The following is a 17,667-nucleotide window of genomic DNA, read 5'->3' as shown; positions in this document are numbered from 1 at the left end:
AGATGATGAAGATGAAATTAGCATGATTGCAAAAAGATTTGAGAGATCTCTTCGAGATCAAAGAAAGAATTTCAAAGGTAAGCATTTTAAAAAACTATAAAAAATCTAACTCTAATTCTTCTTCTACAGGATGTTTCAAGTGTGGAGAAAAAGGACATCTTATTCGAGATTGTCCTAAGTGGAATGACAAACAGTCTAAATCCGAGATAAACAAGCATACAAGAATGCCATGATAGCTTCCATGTGGGAGACTCTGACTCAGGGTCAGATGAAGAAGAAGGATCATCCAACTCAGATGTTTGCCTAACTGCCTTTACAAACATCAAGGAAAACAGCACTGGTCCAGGAACCAGAGGGGGAACCAGTACATTCAACAAATGCTTTATGGCAAAGAAGGATGTACTACATGAACGCAAGGTAAGCTTAGAGCAAATTAGAGAAGATATGCATGAATATGATAGAGAAAATATGCTTGCTTGTATTGATTCCTTACTAGATGAATGCTATAAACTAAGTGAAACATACATAACTTGCAAAAGAGAATTAAAGAAAAACGTGGTGAATGTAATATTGCTATTGCTAGTTGTGATCATCTAGAAGGAGTCTGTTATGAACTAAAAAATCAAGTAGCAGAACTAGAGGTTGAATTGGACAAGTGTAAAGTGGAACTAGAAAAGGAAAGATCGTTTGAACCAATTGATGGTGAAGAGGATCTGACCTCCTGGTTCCCTAGAGACTTATCACCACTAGTGATACTCTTGATTTTTCAGTAGCTATAAGTAAAGCAAATTCGTGTACTAGAACTTCCTTGTTGAAGGCCTTTGAAACATTGGCTTACAACCTGGAAAACTCTCACAAGGAAATTGCTTCACTTAAAGCTGCACAGTTCACTGTTTCCCCTACAGGTACCAGTGTAGATGTCAGTAATACGATTGATAAGTATGAAAGTAATATTTGTGATTTGCATGCGGAAATCAATCAACTGAAAAAGGACAAGCAACCAGTGGTTGTTGACATGTCTATTGACTCTATGGTTTCAAAGCTTAATCTACAATTCGAAGCTTTAAAAAGTAACTTTGATTTTCTTAAAGAGAAAAACGAATTGTTAACTAAAACACTTGAAACCAGAGAAAAAGAACTTAATGATAGTCATAGACATGTGGACAAATTATTGAATGCTCAAGAATCCTTAAATTACCTGACTTCATCAAGAGGAAACAGAGGAAAAGTTGTCTTGGTTATACTAGACAGAGAACCAGGACTAACTGGTCTCCCAGAGAAACCACCTGGATCAAAGAATATCAACGAGGCAAGTATGTCATGACTAAAGAAATGCATGTGTGTTTTCATTGTGGTAAAAATGGACATAAGATACATGAATGTCCAGCTAAGAAAATTAGTGCTAATAAGAACAGCAAGGGTGTAAAATATGTGTGGAGAAGAAAGGATCAACAAGATGTTAATGTTGTTGAAAAGGGACCCAAGTATGTTTGGGTTCCTAAAACTAATGTTTGATTTGCTCTTGCAGGCTAGAGTGAAGGGAGACACCTATTGGTATTTGGACAGTGGTTGCTCAAGACACATGTCCGGGGATAAAGATCAATTCCTTTCACTAGTGGCCTTTGATGGAGGAAGTGTCACCTTTGGGGATAACAACAAGGAACCATCACTGGTTTAGGTAAGGTTGGTAAGACACTTTCTAACGCAATAGATGATGTTTATTATGTTGAAGGCTTGCAACATAATCTCTTGAGTATTTCTCAATTATGTGACAAAGGTAATATAGTTGAGTTTCAAGCCAACCTATGTCACATAGTTAACTCACAAACAGGAGAACTTGTATGTGAGGGAACCAGGAAGCATGATGTTTACATCACCTTCTTAGATAAAATCCCTCAAGACAAGTCCATCTGTTTGAAAGCTGTTTCTGACAATAATCAATGGATTTGGCATAAGAGGTTTGGACATGCTAGCCTAACACTTCTAAACAAACTTAAAACACGTGACTTAGTTGTAGGCCTTCCTAACATTAAGTATGAAGCTGATAAAGTTTGTTCTGAATGTGTAAGGGGGAAACAGGTCAAAATCTCTTTTAAGCCTAAAACTGTTTTGAGTACCAGCAGACCCTTCGAACTTGTACACATTGATTTGTGTGGTCCCATGAGAGTACAAAGTCGAAGAGGTCATAGATATGTCTGTGTTATGGTTGATGATTATTCTAGGTACACTTGGGTAATGATGTTACACACAAAGGATGAAACGTTTGAAGAATGGGTAACATTGGTGAAACAAGTGGAGAACCAGCTCACCCACAAGCTGGTCTCGGTAAGATCAGACCATGGTACTGAATTTGATAATGCTAACTTTATTGATTATTGTAGGGAACATGGAGTTAATCACAACTTCTCAGCCCCTAGAACACCTCAACAAAATGGTGTTGTAGAAAGGAAGAATAGAACTCTTGAGGAGATGGCGAGGACGATGCTCATTGAGAGTGGTCTCCCAAAGAGTTTTTGGGGAGAAGCTGTTGACACTGCTTGCTATATATTGAATAGAGGTCTCATTAGACCAAAGTTAAATAAGACTCCCTATGAACTTCTTAAAGGTCGAAAGCCCAACATTACATATTTTCGCATTTTTGGATGTAAATGTTATGTGCATAATAATGGGAAGGACCAGCTTGATAAATTTGATCCTAGAAGTGATGAGGGAATCTTCCTTGGATACTCTTCTCACAGCAAAGCATATAGAGTCTTTAATAAAAGGACTCTTCGTGTTGAGGAGAGTGTCCATGTCATTTTTGATGAATTTAACATGTCTTCTGAGATTGCGCAGGTACAACCTGATGAAGTGATTGGATTGATGGATTTCACGGGGAACCAGTATACTGGTCCCACGGATGAAGTGCAAGCAGATCTAGGCCTACCAAATACTCCACCAGATGATAATGATGAAGTGCCTAGAGAAGAAAATGAAGATAATGAGGACTCTGAAGGGGAACCAAGTCCTGATGGTTCCTCAAATAATAGACAGGTAATGAGTTCAGGGGAACAGAAGAAGGTACCACCCCTGAACCTGAGGTAAGTAATGATAGAGGAAACAGCATGAATGTGAATCCTCCTGGCTCCTCAGAAGAAGGAGAGATCCATGAACATGCTGGTTCCCAACTTAATGAGAAAGCACAAAACAGTCTTAATTTTAAAAGTTATAGATATCAATCTTCTCATCCCACTGATCAAATAATTAGTGATATAAATAAGGGGATTCAAACGAGAACAAATGTTTTTCAAAACTTTTGTGCTTTCTATTCTTTCTTGTCTAATGTAGAGCCTACTGACTATAAAATGGCATTGACTGATCCTGATTGGGTACTAGCTATGCAAGATGAGTTAAATCAGTTTCAGAGGAACCAGGTTTGGCACCTGGTTCCCCGTCCCAAGGAAAGATCAGTCATTGGCACTAGATGGGTCTTTAGAAACAAGTTAGATGACCTTGGTACTATAGTCAGAAACAAAGCAAGGCTAGTGGTGCAAGGGTACAATCAACAAGAAGGAATTGACTATGATGAGACGTTTGCACCAGTAGCTAGGCTAGAGGCTATTAGGATTTTAATTGCTTATGCTGCTCACATGAATTTTAAGCTGTTTCAGATGGATGTAAAGACTGCCTTCCTCAATGGATATTTAAAGGAAGAAGTATATGTGGAGCAGCCACCTGGTTTTGAAGATGCACCTTTCCCCCAACATGTGTACAAGTTGGACAAAGCATTATATGGGTTGAAACAAGCTCCGAGGGCTTGGTATGAAAGATTGTCCAATTTCTTGATGGCAAATGATTACAAGAGGGGAACAGTAGACAAGACCTTGTTCATAAGAACCAGGGGAAACACTTGATTGTAGTACAAATTTATGTTGATGATATTTTATTTGGTGCTACTAATCAGGTTTTATGTGATGAATTTGCTAATCTTATGCAGAGTGAATTTGAAATGAGCATGATGGGAGAACTAGGATTCTTCCTAGGGCTGCAGATTAAGCAAATGGATGATGGAATAATGATCCATCAACAAAAGTACTTAAAAGAGTTGCTGAAAAAATTCGGCATGGAGAACAGCAAAGCTTATGATACACCTGTTCCCCCATCTACAAAATTAGATGCTGATCTTAAGGGAAAAGATGTTGAAGCTTCTCTTTATAGAGGAATGATAGGTTCTCTACTTTACCTAACAGCTAGTAGACCTGACATTGTGTTTTCTGTTGGTTTGTGTGCTAGGTTTCAAAGCAATCCAAAGGAATCTCACTTGAAGGCTGTTAGAAGGATACTTAGGTATCTTGTAGGAACAGCAAATCTGGGATTGTGGTACCCCAAAGGCAGTACCATTGATCTTATTGGATACACAGATGCAGATTATGCTGGTTTCTTAGTTGATAGAAAGAGCACATCAGGTATGGCACACTTTCTTGGCTCTTGTCTAATTTCATGGGGTTCTAAAAAGCAAAATTCAGTGGCCCTATCCACAGCAGAGTCTGAATATATAGCTGCAGCTTCATGCTGTTCCCAGCTACTGTGGATAAGGAACCAGCTGAAAGATTTTGGTGTTATTTATAAAAGTGTTCCTATTTTTTGTGATAACACTAGTGCAATCAATATTTCAAAGAATCCTGTGCAACACTCCAAGACAAAACACATTGAAATAAGACACCATTTTTTAAGAGACAATGTGGAAAAAGGATTGGTGGAGATGTTGTTTTGTAAAAGTGAAGATCAAATTGCTGATATCTTCACAAAGCCTTTGTGTAGAGAGTCTTTTTGTAGGTTAAGAGTCCTTTTAGGTCTAGTTAGATTTTAGGTATTGGCTTCAATTACTTCCTTCAATGATTGGTTAGAATGGTATTCTCTTGTATAGTGTGTGTACATACTTATGTTGATATCTTTCAAGTGTTGTGTAGATGGTTCAAAATCTCAAAAGGATTGAGAATCATTGTTGTAAGAAACAGGTGAAATCAGGCTGAATTGCCAGAAACAGCGTGACATGGTTCTATACAGGTACCAGCAAAGGGAAACAGCAGACCAGCTCTGATATGTCATCCGATAATATCTTTTATTTTCGGAAGATTACTATAAGATATTTCCTTTTGGAAGGAATTTATCTTATTTCAGTTATTTAATCCCATATAAAAGGCAAACATATCATATGCCTTATTTATAGTTGGTTGAGATAATTATGGTAAAAGATAATTACCAAATTTTTGATTTCAATTTAAAAATATCCTTTACAGTTGCTTTTTATTGGCTCAACTAACTCTTTTCTTTCCTTCTTCTCTCTTTGTGCTTCATTGTTAAAAATATACACTAACCCTTTGTGCAGATCATCAATCATCATCACTCGAAATTCTCTCTCTCTCTCTCGTATGCTTTAAATTCATCATTGTTCATTTGGTTACTGTTCACTCAAGGAACCAGCTCAGTCTCAGGGGGAACATCAGATGGAAGCATAAGTGTCCTTAAGCCCGAAGTTGGAGGAAATTCAGAAAATTCAGAGTGAAGAGGATGAAATAGAGATTGTTGGTTATTATGAGGAAACACCCATTGCTAAGACCATGGTACGAAGTAGAGTAACTCAATTAAAGAAGTTCACTGAGAAGGTGCAGGAGGAACAGTCCATTGACGCTGTTCCAGGAACCAAGAGAAAAAGGGTACCAGCAAGAACCTCCTTGCTTGATTGATGTGATGCTAGTTTTGCACTCGTTATGCAACAAGGAGAACAGTTTTGCACTCGTTATGCAACAAGGAGAACATTCTGAATCAGTACATATCTCTCATGCTTTCTTTAAAAAAAAAAAAAAAAAAAAAAAAAAAAAAAAAAAAAAAAAAAAAAAATAGAGGAACCAGCAGGTCAGGAAGTGGTTTTGAAACAGATTGGGGAATCACAAGAATATGCTTAGTAATATAATGATTTTGGTTTAAGCAGAGCATGGTGACAAGGATGAAGAGGAATCAGATGATAATACAGAAGATGTTGCAAAGTTCGAGGAGGAGGAAGGGAACGAGAATGATGATGAGGAGTGATGCTGTTTCTGTTCTTGTTTTCCTCATCCTCATGTTTATTCTTAAATAACTGATTTTGTTGGTCTGTCTACTTCTCTCCATTCCATGAACTTTCTTTTTGGATGGATTTGGGCTTCTTTGGTTGAACTTTGTTGGCTTGTATGAACTACTAACTCTGCTATGGTATGAACTGTTTGACTAATCTCTTTTTGCAGCATAATGCTTGAATGGTGGTTGATGCCATTGTATGGATAAGCACATTAACTTGTGCACATTGCTTTTACTTGTGGATACTTTTTAATGATGCCAAAAGGGGGAAGTAGTCTGAAGTTGAAGCCTAAGGTTTAGCTAGTTTAGATTGAGTCAGTTTGAGTCTTTTTATTTCGTATTTTCTATTTTCTGTTTAGGGAACCAGTTGGCCTAACTGACTTGTTCCAAAGAGTTTTGAGTCCTTGAAGTTTTTGACGGTTTTTCTTTTTGAGCATGTCCACAGGTTCAGGAACTTCAAAAGTTTGTCATCATCAAAAAGGGGGAATTTGTTGAGTCCCTTAGGTTTTGATTGATAGTTTTGAATGATGACAAACAGCTAAGGGAAACAGGTCCTTGAAAGTGTTCGATACAGTTGGGGAACCAGCTAACATAGAACACTGTTTCCCCAGACAAGTTATTACTTACATGAGTTTTCTTATTGAACTAACTTGTCTTTATACAGGGAACAGTTATATGATAAAAGTGTTATGTACTGGTAGGGAACCAGTATGTACTGTTTCCATGGTTGCTACGTGGTAAAGCAGTCACATACTCTTTATTGTGCATTAACCATGTTACATGTGCAGTAGTTGAGTTGATTCCAAGACTTGGAGCATAGAAGCCTTTCGAAGATATTTCGAAGAAAGATTGTTTGCTCATAATAGAAGTATTCAAGGAAGATTCAAGTCTTGAAGATTACATGAAGAAAAGACGATTTATGCTTTAATATGTTATCTAGGTTTTCATGTAATATGCTCCGTAGTATGCTTGCATGTTTGGGTTATATAAGTGCTTAAAAATATATTGAAGTATGATATGAAATCTGGTACAAAGTTGGAACAGGTTTCATAACATGTTTCAATTCAGGGAACCAGGTCGGGGAACCAGGTTCACTGTATTCGAGCTGCCGTTTTGGAAAAAGATTTTACAAAAAGATTTTTTCGAAAAGATTATTTTGAAAATATTTTGTGCAGCTGGAAATAAGATGAAATATTCTTGGTTACCTAAAAACTAGGAGTATTTATCTTAATTGATTCTATCTTTGTGATTAAATCAAATAAGATAAAAACTTTCCTAAAATTACATTATATCTTATTCTCTAAGATTGTGTGATTTAAGGAAACTAGGTTTTAGGAATCTAAGCTTATATAAACTCATCTTATTTCACATATTTCGTGTGCCTCTCCAGAAATTAAAAGAGCAATTATTTGAGAGCATATACTTAAGCACTAATCCCATTCATCAAGTCATATACAAGAGCATTCTAGTACTTAAATATTTTCTCTTAATTAGCTTCGTAGAAGTGAGATCAAAGGGGAGTTCTTGATTCTTGTATTGAGTCTTTAACAAAGGGGTTAAAGGCTGGGTGAGTGTTTGTGAGTTCAAACACATTGGGCTTACGAGTGTAAGTCAAGAGCACACTCGGAGTAGAGTGTGGGGTTTGCTGGTTCCCGGAGTAGGGAAACAGCAGAGTGTTCTTTGTCTTTGTTTTTCGGAGTAGATTAATAAAGAACTTAGGATAGGAGGACGTAGGCCTGAGTTGGCTGAACCTCGTTAAATTTGTTGTGTTCTTTATTGCTTTGTTTCGTTAAATTTGTTGTCTTCTTTATTGCTTATTTATATTCCGCTGCGTACGGGAACCAGCACAACTGGTTCCTCACACATAATCCGAAAAGAAGCAAAATTAGCCAACGATTACTTAACACTCAATTCACCCCCCCCCCCTCTTGAGTGCCCATTGAACCTTCATTACTGAACTGAAATTATTTTCTTAATATTTATTTTTTTTAAGATGAAGTGAACAGAGCCTAACTAAACACGTTATGATGAAGCAAGAACAACCAGGGTAATAAGAATGGCTATATATAATTCCACACTTTTCTCGCGTATGAAAATTAGTCCAAACTCGAAAGATAGTACTCGTATTTTTTTTTTCCCTACAAGATTTTAAATGGACCGACAAAAGAAAAATGAGGGAGTACGTAATCTTACCTTTTACCTATAATATAGGCTTGAGTATATAAAATAATGGTTTCTTTTAATAAAAGTAAAACGGAGTACATTTTTTTGGAGGGAATGGAGTATTTTGGAAGTAAAATTGTTTACAAATGTTTATATAAATTACACTAATAGATTAAATAGCATATTTCAATCATCACTTCATGAAACCAAAATTATTCCACCATCCAAATTACATACAATTCAAATAACATGTTAGATATGTAACTAAGTCGTCTTCAACCCCTCAAAGAAATGGACTCATGAATATTCGCCATGGCGGTGAGATTGCTTGGTGGCTGATGAGGCTTCAAGCTTTCAATTGTACTCTACTCTAACTGTGAACCCATGAAGGAAATCAAGCAGGCAATTTTTTTTGTAAAGAACAGCAATAATAAGTGGCATAAATTTCGATTCAACTGAACAGAAGTATGCTGATTTGCAGACTCTTCTTTAGAGCTTTCACACACACTAATTCAAATCACAGTATAATTAGGTGATGAATTACAAACAGGGGGAAACCGGCTCTTCTCAAATAAATCAGGTAGATTTACAGGCATACAGAACTCAAGTAAAGATCGAGCCTCGTGTGTGTCCAAAGGCTATTTACAAAGGCCATAAGTAATGAAGACCAACAAATGTTAGTGTTACAATGTTACAATCACACTATACAAATAATTTTACAAAATGGATTGCGAGACTAAATTAGAGTTGCCAGGGAGAGGATGCAGATCACAATTACCACATAAACACTGAAATCAATAAATACAGCACGGATAGTCTGGTGAGCCACTAGTCCTCGCTCCAACAACGTCTCTGCTCTTTCCCAATTAACTCCACCTCCCTTCGAAACCCCTGCATCTTCTTCAGAGGCTTCATATCTTCGTCTTTTGAAAGTAAGGTATGCAATTATGACAGTGATTTCTGTCACTAACAGCAAGTATAGCGGCCTTAAAGCAATGATGCTTTTTGAGTTTACAATGTTGACTCCAAGTAAAGGATAATCAATGAAAGATAGAACCACTAATAGAGCTATTGAAACAGAACAGATGATACGGGTACTTTCTGAGGCTATGATGCAGGAACTTAGTTCCTTTGCACTAAACAAAAGGGGCCGCTGGGGGCCTTGTTTTGGTCTTGAATCTTTGTCCTTACCAGGGAGCCTGCCTTCAACAATGGAAGCAACTCGTAATTCCTGTTCCATATTCAAAGATTCTCGCCTCAAAGCATCCCCAATTGTATTGTCTTTCGTCAGGCCTAAACCATGAGTGTCATCAATTTATTTGATTCATAGTATGTAACTACATTTACAGATAAATTGAAACAGGAAATAAGGAGCTATTTTAGAAGATATGCTCAAATGACTGAAATTGATAATCTTCAGCATTCTTTGTTTAACGCCAAGGAATTGAGCAAAAAGCAAAATAAAACAGCAGAAAGATGCAAGTTAAAAGTTGAAAAATAAAGATGAAGATATTATTTTCTTTACAGCATTTTTGTACAGAATACGATCAATGTACATGCATATATAGCAGCCACAACATAGATTTTGACGTCCGAAATGAAGTAAAAGTATTGGTCATTCATTCGCACTTTTAGTACTTCACAACTTTCTTTACCCTGTTCATAACTAGCCTTACTGTATTCACCTTGAGAACTTTAGTTCAGACAAGCTAGTGACAACAAGTTCAGGCCTGTAAGGTTCATATAAGTGCTAATGTGTTTTCAGAGCTAAAAATAAATTCAAATGATTTGCACTATTCAGCTCACCTTATTTCCATTTATTTCAAGAAAGTTAAGTTTATATAAGCGTTAATAAGTTTAGATAAGTTAAGATCGATATTATAAGTTCAAGAAAAACAAGTTCATCTAAGATCTAATAAGCATTAATAAGGGCTACCAAAGTTCAATCTATGACTAAAATAAGTTATAATAAAGTAATAAGTTTAAACTAGTTTGGGTAAGTTCAGATTAATTACGTGAATAAAACGCACCCTAAATTCAGATTAGGGGGATTATGGTGAAAAGAAAAAAGTCTTAGTTTCATTCTTACTCAACCAACCCTATAAAGGTCATGCACATGCTGCATTCAGATTCAGCATGGAGAAAGCTATTGATGTACTTAACCAAGTACGTCTTACCACGTACAACTACTGAGATTCAGGCATGCTTAAATGTGCAATTCAAGGCAGAGTGCAAATGTACATGAGAGGAAGTTGATAAGTATATTTACTAGTTGAAGCTAGATCATTGAAAAGTGTCGAAGGCCAAAGCCAGCTAATTGGAAGATGAGTAAACCACAGGCAAAAGCAAGCTCTCCAAAAGCCAAATAATCACATATAATACAAGTCTCAGGTATTATCTCAGATTCTCAGATCTCAACAAATTAAAGCTGAGGCAAGCATAACAATCTATAGTCTGCAGATGAGGCCGACTTAACTCGAGCATACATAGAGTATAAGCCATAAGGACAGAAAGGGTTTAACAACTCGAGCAAGAAGTCAGCTTAACATGATCTTGTAAACTTTTGTTGTTCTACAGTCTATGAAAACTCTACAATCTCCAATGCAGGCAATCTTAGCCTCTCTATTCGACTAATCTTTTGTTCGAACTCTTAGTGTAGAGCAACTATGAAAGCAACATGATCATGTATCTGTATTGATCAATTCCCACATCTATCAATTGAAATTACACAGAACAAGCGGTGATAGTTGTCGAATTCCATCTACTTCTAGAAGTTCAGTCAAGTATACCCTTAGAAACATTGTATGCTTTACCATGCATTACCATCCAAATCAATGTATAAAGTAAATTAAACACCATTCAAGATTTCCCATTTTATGTTATTTTTAGATTTAATGATCCCAAGCATTACCAAAATATTTCATTGCTCTTGCACTTTCTAAGACTCTCAATTCTTCAATGCGAAATTGGCAAAAATGGTGGGGGGAAAAAAAAGGTATTCCAATACACAAAAATTCCATCCAGAAAAATAAAATAAAAAATTAATTATGTACAGAATTGTTTAAACAGGAGCTATAATTCAAAGGAAATTAAACTAATTGATGTTAGAATCCTAAACATTATCATTTCTGCAAGCAGTCAAACACCCAAAATTTCATAAAGACAAAGTAATTCTGAAACTATTTTTCAAAACAAAGTTTATTAACAAGCTCAATATCAGAAACCCAGAAAATGGTCCGATTAGATGAATTAAAAACAATATACGAAGCACATATAAGTAGCTAAAAAAACCAAAAAGATTGAAAATTTAAAGAGTGAAATTACAGCTTTAATGAAATATTGAAAATTAATGAAGAAGAAGGATGAAGGGTTTACCGTTGGGTTGAAGGGGATGATCACATAGATCATGTTTGCCAGTTCCGTTTTCTTCCATAAAATTTTTTTTACCAAATTAAAATTGTTGTAAGAATCTTGGGTGGCCAGCTTAGTAGTTAGGACATAATGGTCAATGATCTTTCATTCTTTCGTTTTTATATTGATAATTTATATTGATAATTTATCCATCAAAACATAGGAAGAAATCTCATAAGGGTAATGGTTCTACCACACTTGTTCTACACCAAAGGGCGTTAAACGAGCTAAATTATGAGCTACAACATTACCGTCCCGTTTAACATGGCACCAAGCGATAGAATTAAATGAAGTACAAGAAGATAAAATATCATCTTAAATTTTTTTGAAGATTGAAATAATGTGTCTTTGGTAACATAAAAACCCGACTTATTTGTTAAACTCGTGTCATTAGACAAAAAATAAAATCTAGAGTACTTATTTTGTGTTTGAATCGTGTTATCTACTCTAACGGAATTGAACATTACAGTCTTTAAAGGTGACATTGGTCAGGCTGGGCCATGGTACAGCACGGCCCAACACGAAAATAGCATTGGGCCATGGTATATATTTTGTCATACAAAACGACAAACACTCTAAAATAAGTGAAATTTTTAAACACACAAGTCCGACATGATATGATGACATGTTGGCTTGAACCGTGACTAGGGCCACCTTTTATATTTTTCTGCAAAGCTAATTGATTTATAGTTGCAGTGTGTTTGAAATATAGAGCACCAAAAAAAAAACAGTGTGTTTGGATAGAAAACTGACAAGGACAAAAAGGGGTGGAGAGGAAAGGGGTAGAAAGGAAAGGGGAGAAGAGGGAAGGGAAGAATGAAAAATTTTCCTTTCAAATCTCTCCATTAAGAGAGATTAATTTCTTATCATTTAATCTCTTTATTTCTCTCCCCTTCAATTCCTTCCCTTCTGCTTTTGTTATTCAAATGAAAGACTCCATCACTTCATTTCCCTTTTCTTCTTTTCCATCAATCCAAACAAAGAGTTTAATTCCGCTTTTATTATACAAATAAAAGACTCCATCACTTTATTTTCCATCCCTTCTTTTCCATCAATCCTAACAAAGAGTTTATCATGATTTTTTTTCTCGAAAAAAAGAGTTAATCATTAGTTTGCACATGGAAGAGTTAGGGATCATTTTGTAGGCCACAAGGCTGTAGAAAAAAGCTGGCCTACGATGGTTTAAATTGGGCCAAGACTAGTAGGCCAACAAGGCAACAACTTAAGTAGATAAATGCACTATTCAAGCAGAGGCACTATACTATCAAAAATGGCTAGACCTTTTCGAAATAGGCCAATTCCAAACAAATAAATATCTACTATACTATCAAGTCAAGTTGAAAAAATACATTAATAGATTAATTTTTGTAGTGTGAACAGAGATATTTTTTTCAAAATGGGTATAATGCAATATTTGTGAAACTTCCTTAAAAAGCAAGTGGTGTAATATTTTTTTTTTTTTGGTTCATATGAGCCACTAGGGCGGGGAGGTGTAATATTAATAGAACGGAAAAAGTAAAACATATTTCGTAAAACTTATTATATTTAGTTGAAATTTTCTTGGAATTTTCCTTAATTGATATATTTTGTATGACAACCATAGTTGCATCCATTTTTAAATTGTAAATTATTCCATTGAATAATGATTTAAGATCTACAGCTTCAACATACAATAATTATATTCACTAAATTTATTTTTTAATTAGGAGTCCGTAAAAATTAATACGAATCAATACATATTCGTCTCAACGAGTCAAAATAATTTTAGTCTATGCGTGAAAATACTAAATTGTCATATATATATATATATATATATATATATATATATATATATATATATATATATACTAGGTTAAATTCCGTGCCATGCACGGTAATTTTCAATAACTACTCTATAATTATTAACACTATATTTAATTATAAAAAAAAAATTATTTAAGTTACTACTTTGTAAAATGAATTAATTATGAAAGAGTCTATTATTAGCAAAATAGATAATTTAAAATACACATATATGTATATTTATATATATTTCACTAACTAATTTATATCATTTCTTCTTTTAACTAAATGAATATCTTACAACTATGTATCTAATTTTCTTTTTACACACTATTAATCCATTTCCTCTTACGCGATATTTATTTTTCTTCTCAATAATCAACTGGCTTAGAAAAAAATTCATATCTTTCCTAGCAAGCTTTTCAAACATAATTAAATACAAAAATATTTTTAAAAAAAAATAATCCTTGTTGTAAAAATGGTAAGAGTAGTATATAGCACTATGTATTTCACAAATTATGTTAAGAATTTGATTTTCATGTTTTTTAACTTTAGCTTATGGTATCAATATATATAGTGGAAGGATACATTAAATCTTTTTAATCTTCTATTTATATATAAAATTTATTTCCTAAATAGTGTTTTTTTTTTTTTTGGACACACCAGAAAATAACACGTGTCATTATTGATGTATCTTTTAGTATATAGTTATTAATATAAGTGAACACGATCAAAGTTGGTGCGTGTAATATAAATGTGTTGCATGGATGGGGATCAAGAATAATATGGTAAGGAGTAAGTAGCATGATGAATGGTGGCGAGTTGATGATGGATTAATACATGAGGCATGAAAAACAACAAGCATCCAAGGATGCTGATATAAGGATGCCAAACTTAACGATCTTTGGTGGTTTTCTTGCCTTGTTATATAAAACATGATGATACTAGATGATGTTATTGATGTAGCTATATTTATCAAAAAAATTAGTACATAAAAAAAATAGATGATGTAATATAGGATTAGAAGGGGGACAGAGGGATTTGACTTTTTGTTGAGCAACAATTTTTAATTTTAGGAAAATTTTAAGATATGAAAACTTAGTCACAGATAACAAGAATTCTATCAAACCATTAAGTTGGGGAAACGAGAATTGAATTTTGATGTCATGGATGAATGAAAGGTGTGAGCTTTACCATTGACTTTTATGTACTTAAATCTTATTTGCATAATTTGAGTGCAAATTTTTAATGATCTTGAATTCAATCTATGTTTATATCAAGTGTGTACTAAATTTTCTTTCAAAAAAAAAAAAGAGTGTGTACTAAATCATTTTTATTTTTTTTATTTTTTTTTTGAGAAAATACTAAATCATTTTTATGACTACTATACCAATGTTAATTTTCCAAACCTTGAAAAATAAGTTGTCATATATATGTATTAGTATGTAGTATATGTACCACCCAAAAAAAAAAGGCTTAAGTAATCATCAAATATAAGAAAAAATTAATACGAAGTAGTAAATTAAAGGTATTCCTTTCATTTTTAAAATTTCTCCCTATTTTGACTTTTAAAAATTCCCTGGTATTATTCTTTCCATTCCTTGGTTACCTTTGACTTAATTAAAAACAAAATATATATGAAAGTTGATCAAAGTCTGAGTTGGTAGTGTGAAGCAACTTTACAATCCAATGAATTTCCAAAAATTGATCTGAATGACAAAAGATGAATTGATAAGGCTAGCTCCAATCGAAAAGAACCGCACGTAGACTAAGAAGACATATAAATATGGCTTCTTTAATGATGGATCACTTTTAATTTCGTAAATTTTCTTTTCATACTTGGTGGTGAATCGAAAGTTATAAATGGTTTATCCATATTGGCTCGTTGAATCGCGAAATGAAGTAACATTACATCAGATTATTTGTCACTTTATGCGTATATATTGCCTTAAGTAAGTTATAACATACTTAATATATTATTATTTTATTCTAATTTAAGGTACGATCTTAGTTCGTTAATAAAAATGACTATCCATCGATCAATACATAAAAAGAAACCCTATTCGTCTAAATCATAATAATATAATTTATTACTCCATTTTTTTTTATTTAGAACATTATCGTAATATAATTTCAAATACAAATAGACGTAATTACATAAAAATCCCAATTACTCCAATTGAAAACTTAAAATAAAATCCAATTATGTGAGCCAAAATTAATTCAATGCTACTAGTTTTAGCTCCTACCCATAATGACGTAATGCAAACATAACATACCAACTTTAGTATATTTCACAAATTTAGTACAAACTCATTAAATAGCCAATGGAGTAACTTTCCTTAATATTGCATTTATACTCTAACAAATTAAAAGATCTTAGAGGATCATATCTTTGAGAATATATATGGTAACAACTCTTTCCTGATTCCATATTCAGGTGGATTTAGCCATTAAAAACGTTTATTTCATAAGAGCATTGATACAAATATCTTATGTTACCATTTTTTTTTTTTTCTTTTGAAAATATAATATCATATTTTACCTTGGAAAGCTCCTTAAGAAATCAATATAATAGCAATCCAATTCCTTGTATATATTGCCATCAAATTCTACTTCCCCATGTAAAATCATAGCAAGTATTGGTAAATTAGAGAGCCAAAATATACAAAAAAAAAATGTCTAAGAAACGCCAAAAATCCCTTCAAGATTACCTCTCAAAGATCAAAAAACAAACTCCACACCTCCAATTTTCTCATAGTTCCCTTTCCTCCACCACTAGAAAGATCGTGGCGGGCCTCTCGTTCACTGGCAAGGACCGACGAAAAAATCATCATGATTAACAACACCACGATGAGGAGGTGGCCACGGCGGCCACCTTGGAGGACATTGATAATTTTCTTATTGAAAATTTCAAGTCATTGTATGGTCAAGGTCTTGATAACCATATTGATGATGGTCATGAGTCAACAAATGAAGGGCAAAATGGGGAAAACACTTCTCAAGAGTATCAACTTGACCAAAAAGAAGATATTAGCAATCTCGAGGGATTAGGGAGACTCTTTTCACTCCCCCTCGTGATCTCTGTGGGTCCCAACGTTTTTTTTTCACCTCTTCCTCCTCAAGTTCATTAACTGAGGAGACGAGGATGAATGGTTTGGGAGGGCCCTTGTCCTCCTTAGAGGACGAGGGATCCCCCTTAACACCCAAAAGGGACACCCACATTAAGGATGGCACGTCCGCCATCCCAGGAGGAATAGAAGATTGTATCGCGCTTCCAACGGTGTCACCAAGTCCATATGAAGATTTTAGGAAGTCCATGCAACAAGTGTTAGACGCCAAGGTTAACAACCAACAAAGGGTAGATTGGGATTTCATGGAAGAATTATTATTTTGTTACTTAAGGTTGAATGAGAAGAAACAATATAGGTACATTCTTAGCGCATTTGTGGTTTTGATTGTGGTTTTGCGTCAAAATTCGAGCGTTAGAGAGCCGGAAGGGTCACGCAATCAAGAGGTCCAAAATTAACAAACAAAAAATTAATTAGGGAATCTCTAAAAATGTTTATTTTGCTTGTAACATTAGTTTATACTTTATTTCCTCCTTATGTTATGCAATATTACTGTACTTGTTTTCTCATTGACCAATATGTTTCAGGGTAAAAATCATAAATGTGAAATTAAATGTAACGAATTCCAAAAAAATCTTTGATTTGGGGCATTGATCTTTGTTATGTTAGTGAGTTGTACATTCTATGTAGTGTTTACGGGATTTCTTGATCTGTAAAGCTTTCATTTTAGGGCTCCCATTATAATGTGACAAGTAATTGATTTTTAAATAAATTAAAATGCGATTGTTTTCATTTTAGAGCCCCTGTTATCAAGTAATAAGTAATTGATTTTTAAATACATTTTAAATGTGATGTTATAAAAGCGTAAGAGAACAAGATAATTTATTGTATTACATATATTATTTGAGAGCATACTATTCTCACCAACTTTTTTTATGTGACTAGTCATATGGGAGTTTACTCGGTCAGTGTTATAAGGGTTACTTTGTTGAGGAATAGGTGAATTATTTTGTAGTCTACCCAGAGAGATTGAAACAATAAAATACTATCAAGCGAACCCAGTTTATTCTAGCAGGATTTGGACTAAAATTTCTGTCCCGAGGCATAATTAAAGCCCGAAGTGCCTTTGAGCTATGGTGGCCTT

At 34.3% G+C, this 17,667-nt stretch overlaps 1 protein-coding gene and 1 pseudogene across 1 annotated transcript; one reads left to right on the top strand and one right to left on the bottom strand.

The window, feature by feature from the left end:
• Positions 1-8,795: 8,795 nt before the first annotated feature.
• Positions 8,796-11,746, bottom strand: LOC110698760. The gene is made up of 2 exons (XM_021876282.1): positions 11,635-11,746; positions 8,796-9,552 (listed from the first exon to the last, which is right to left on the bottom strand). The coding sequence occupies exons 1-2, from the start codon at positions 11,690-11,692 to the stop codon at positions 8,996-8,998; spliced, it is 615 nt and encodes a 204-aa protein (XP_021731974.1). The 5' UTR covers positions 11,693-11,746; the 3' UTR covers positions 8,796-8,995.
• Positions 11,747-15,978: 4,232 nt separating this feature from the next.
• LOC110698901 lies at positions 15,979-17,301 on the top strand (annotated as a pseudogene).
• The last annotated feature ends 366 nt before the right edge of the window (positions 17,302-17,667 follow it).

Source organism: Chenopodium quinoa, unplaced genomic scaffold (assembly GCF_001683475.1).
Source record: "Chenopodium quinoa cultivar QQ74 unplaced genomic scaffold, ASM168347v1, whole genome shotgun sequence".
In the NCBI taxonomy this organism is placed as follows: Eukaryota; Viridiplantae; Streptophyta; class Magnoliopsida; order Caryophyllales; family Amaranthaceae; genus Chenopodium; species Chenopodium quinoa.
Note: the sequence above shows the minus strand (reverse complement) of the source record. Positions and strands in the feature narration are given on the sequence as shown.

Excerpts from the sequence above, each read along its gene's own strand:
- LOC110698760 (XM_021876282.1), bottom strand. The coding sequence starts at position 11,692 with ATGGAAGAAAACGGAACTGGCAAACATGATCTATGTGATCATCCCCTT. Across the intron at positions 9,553-11,634 it reads TCATCCCCTTCAACCCAACG|GCCTGACGAAAGACAATACA; the intron begins GTAAACCCTTCA and ends CTCATGGTTTAG.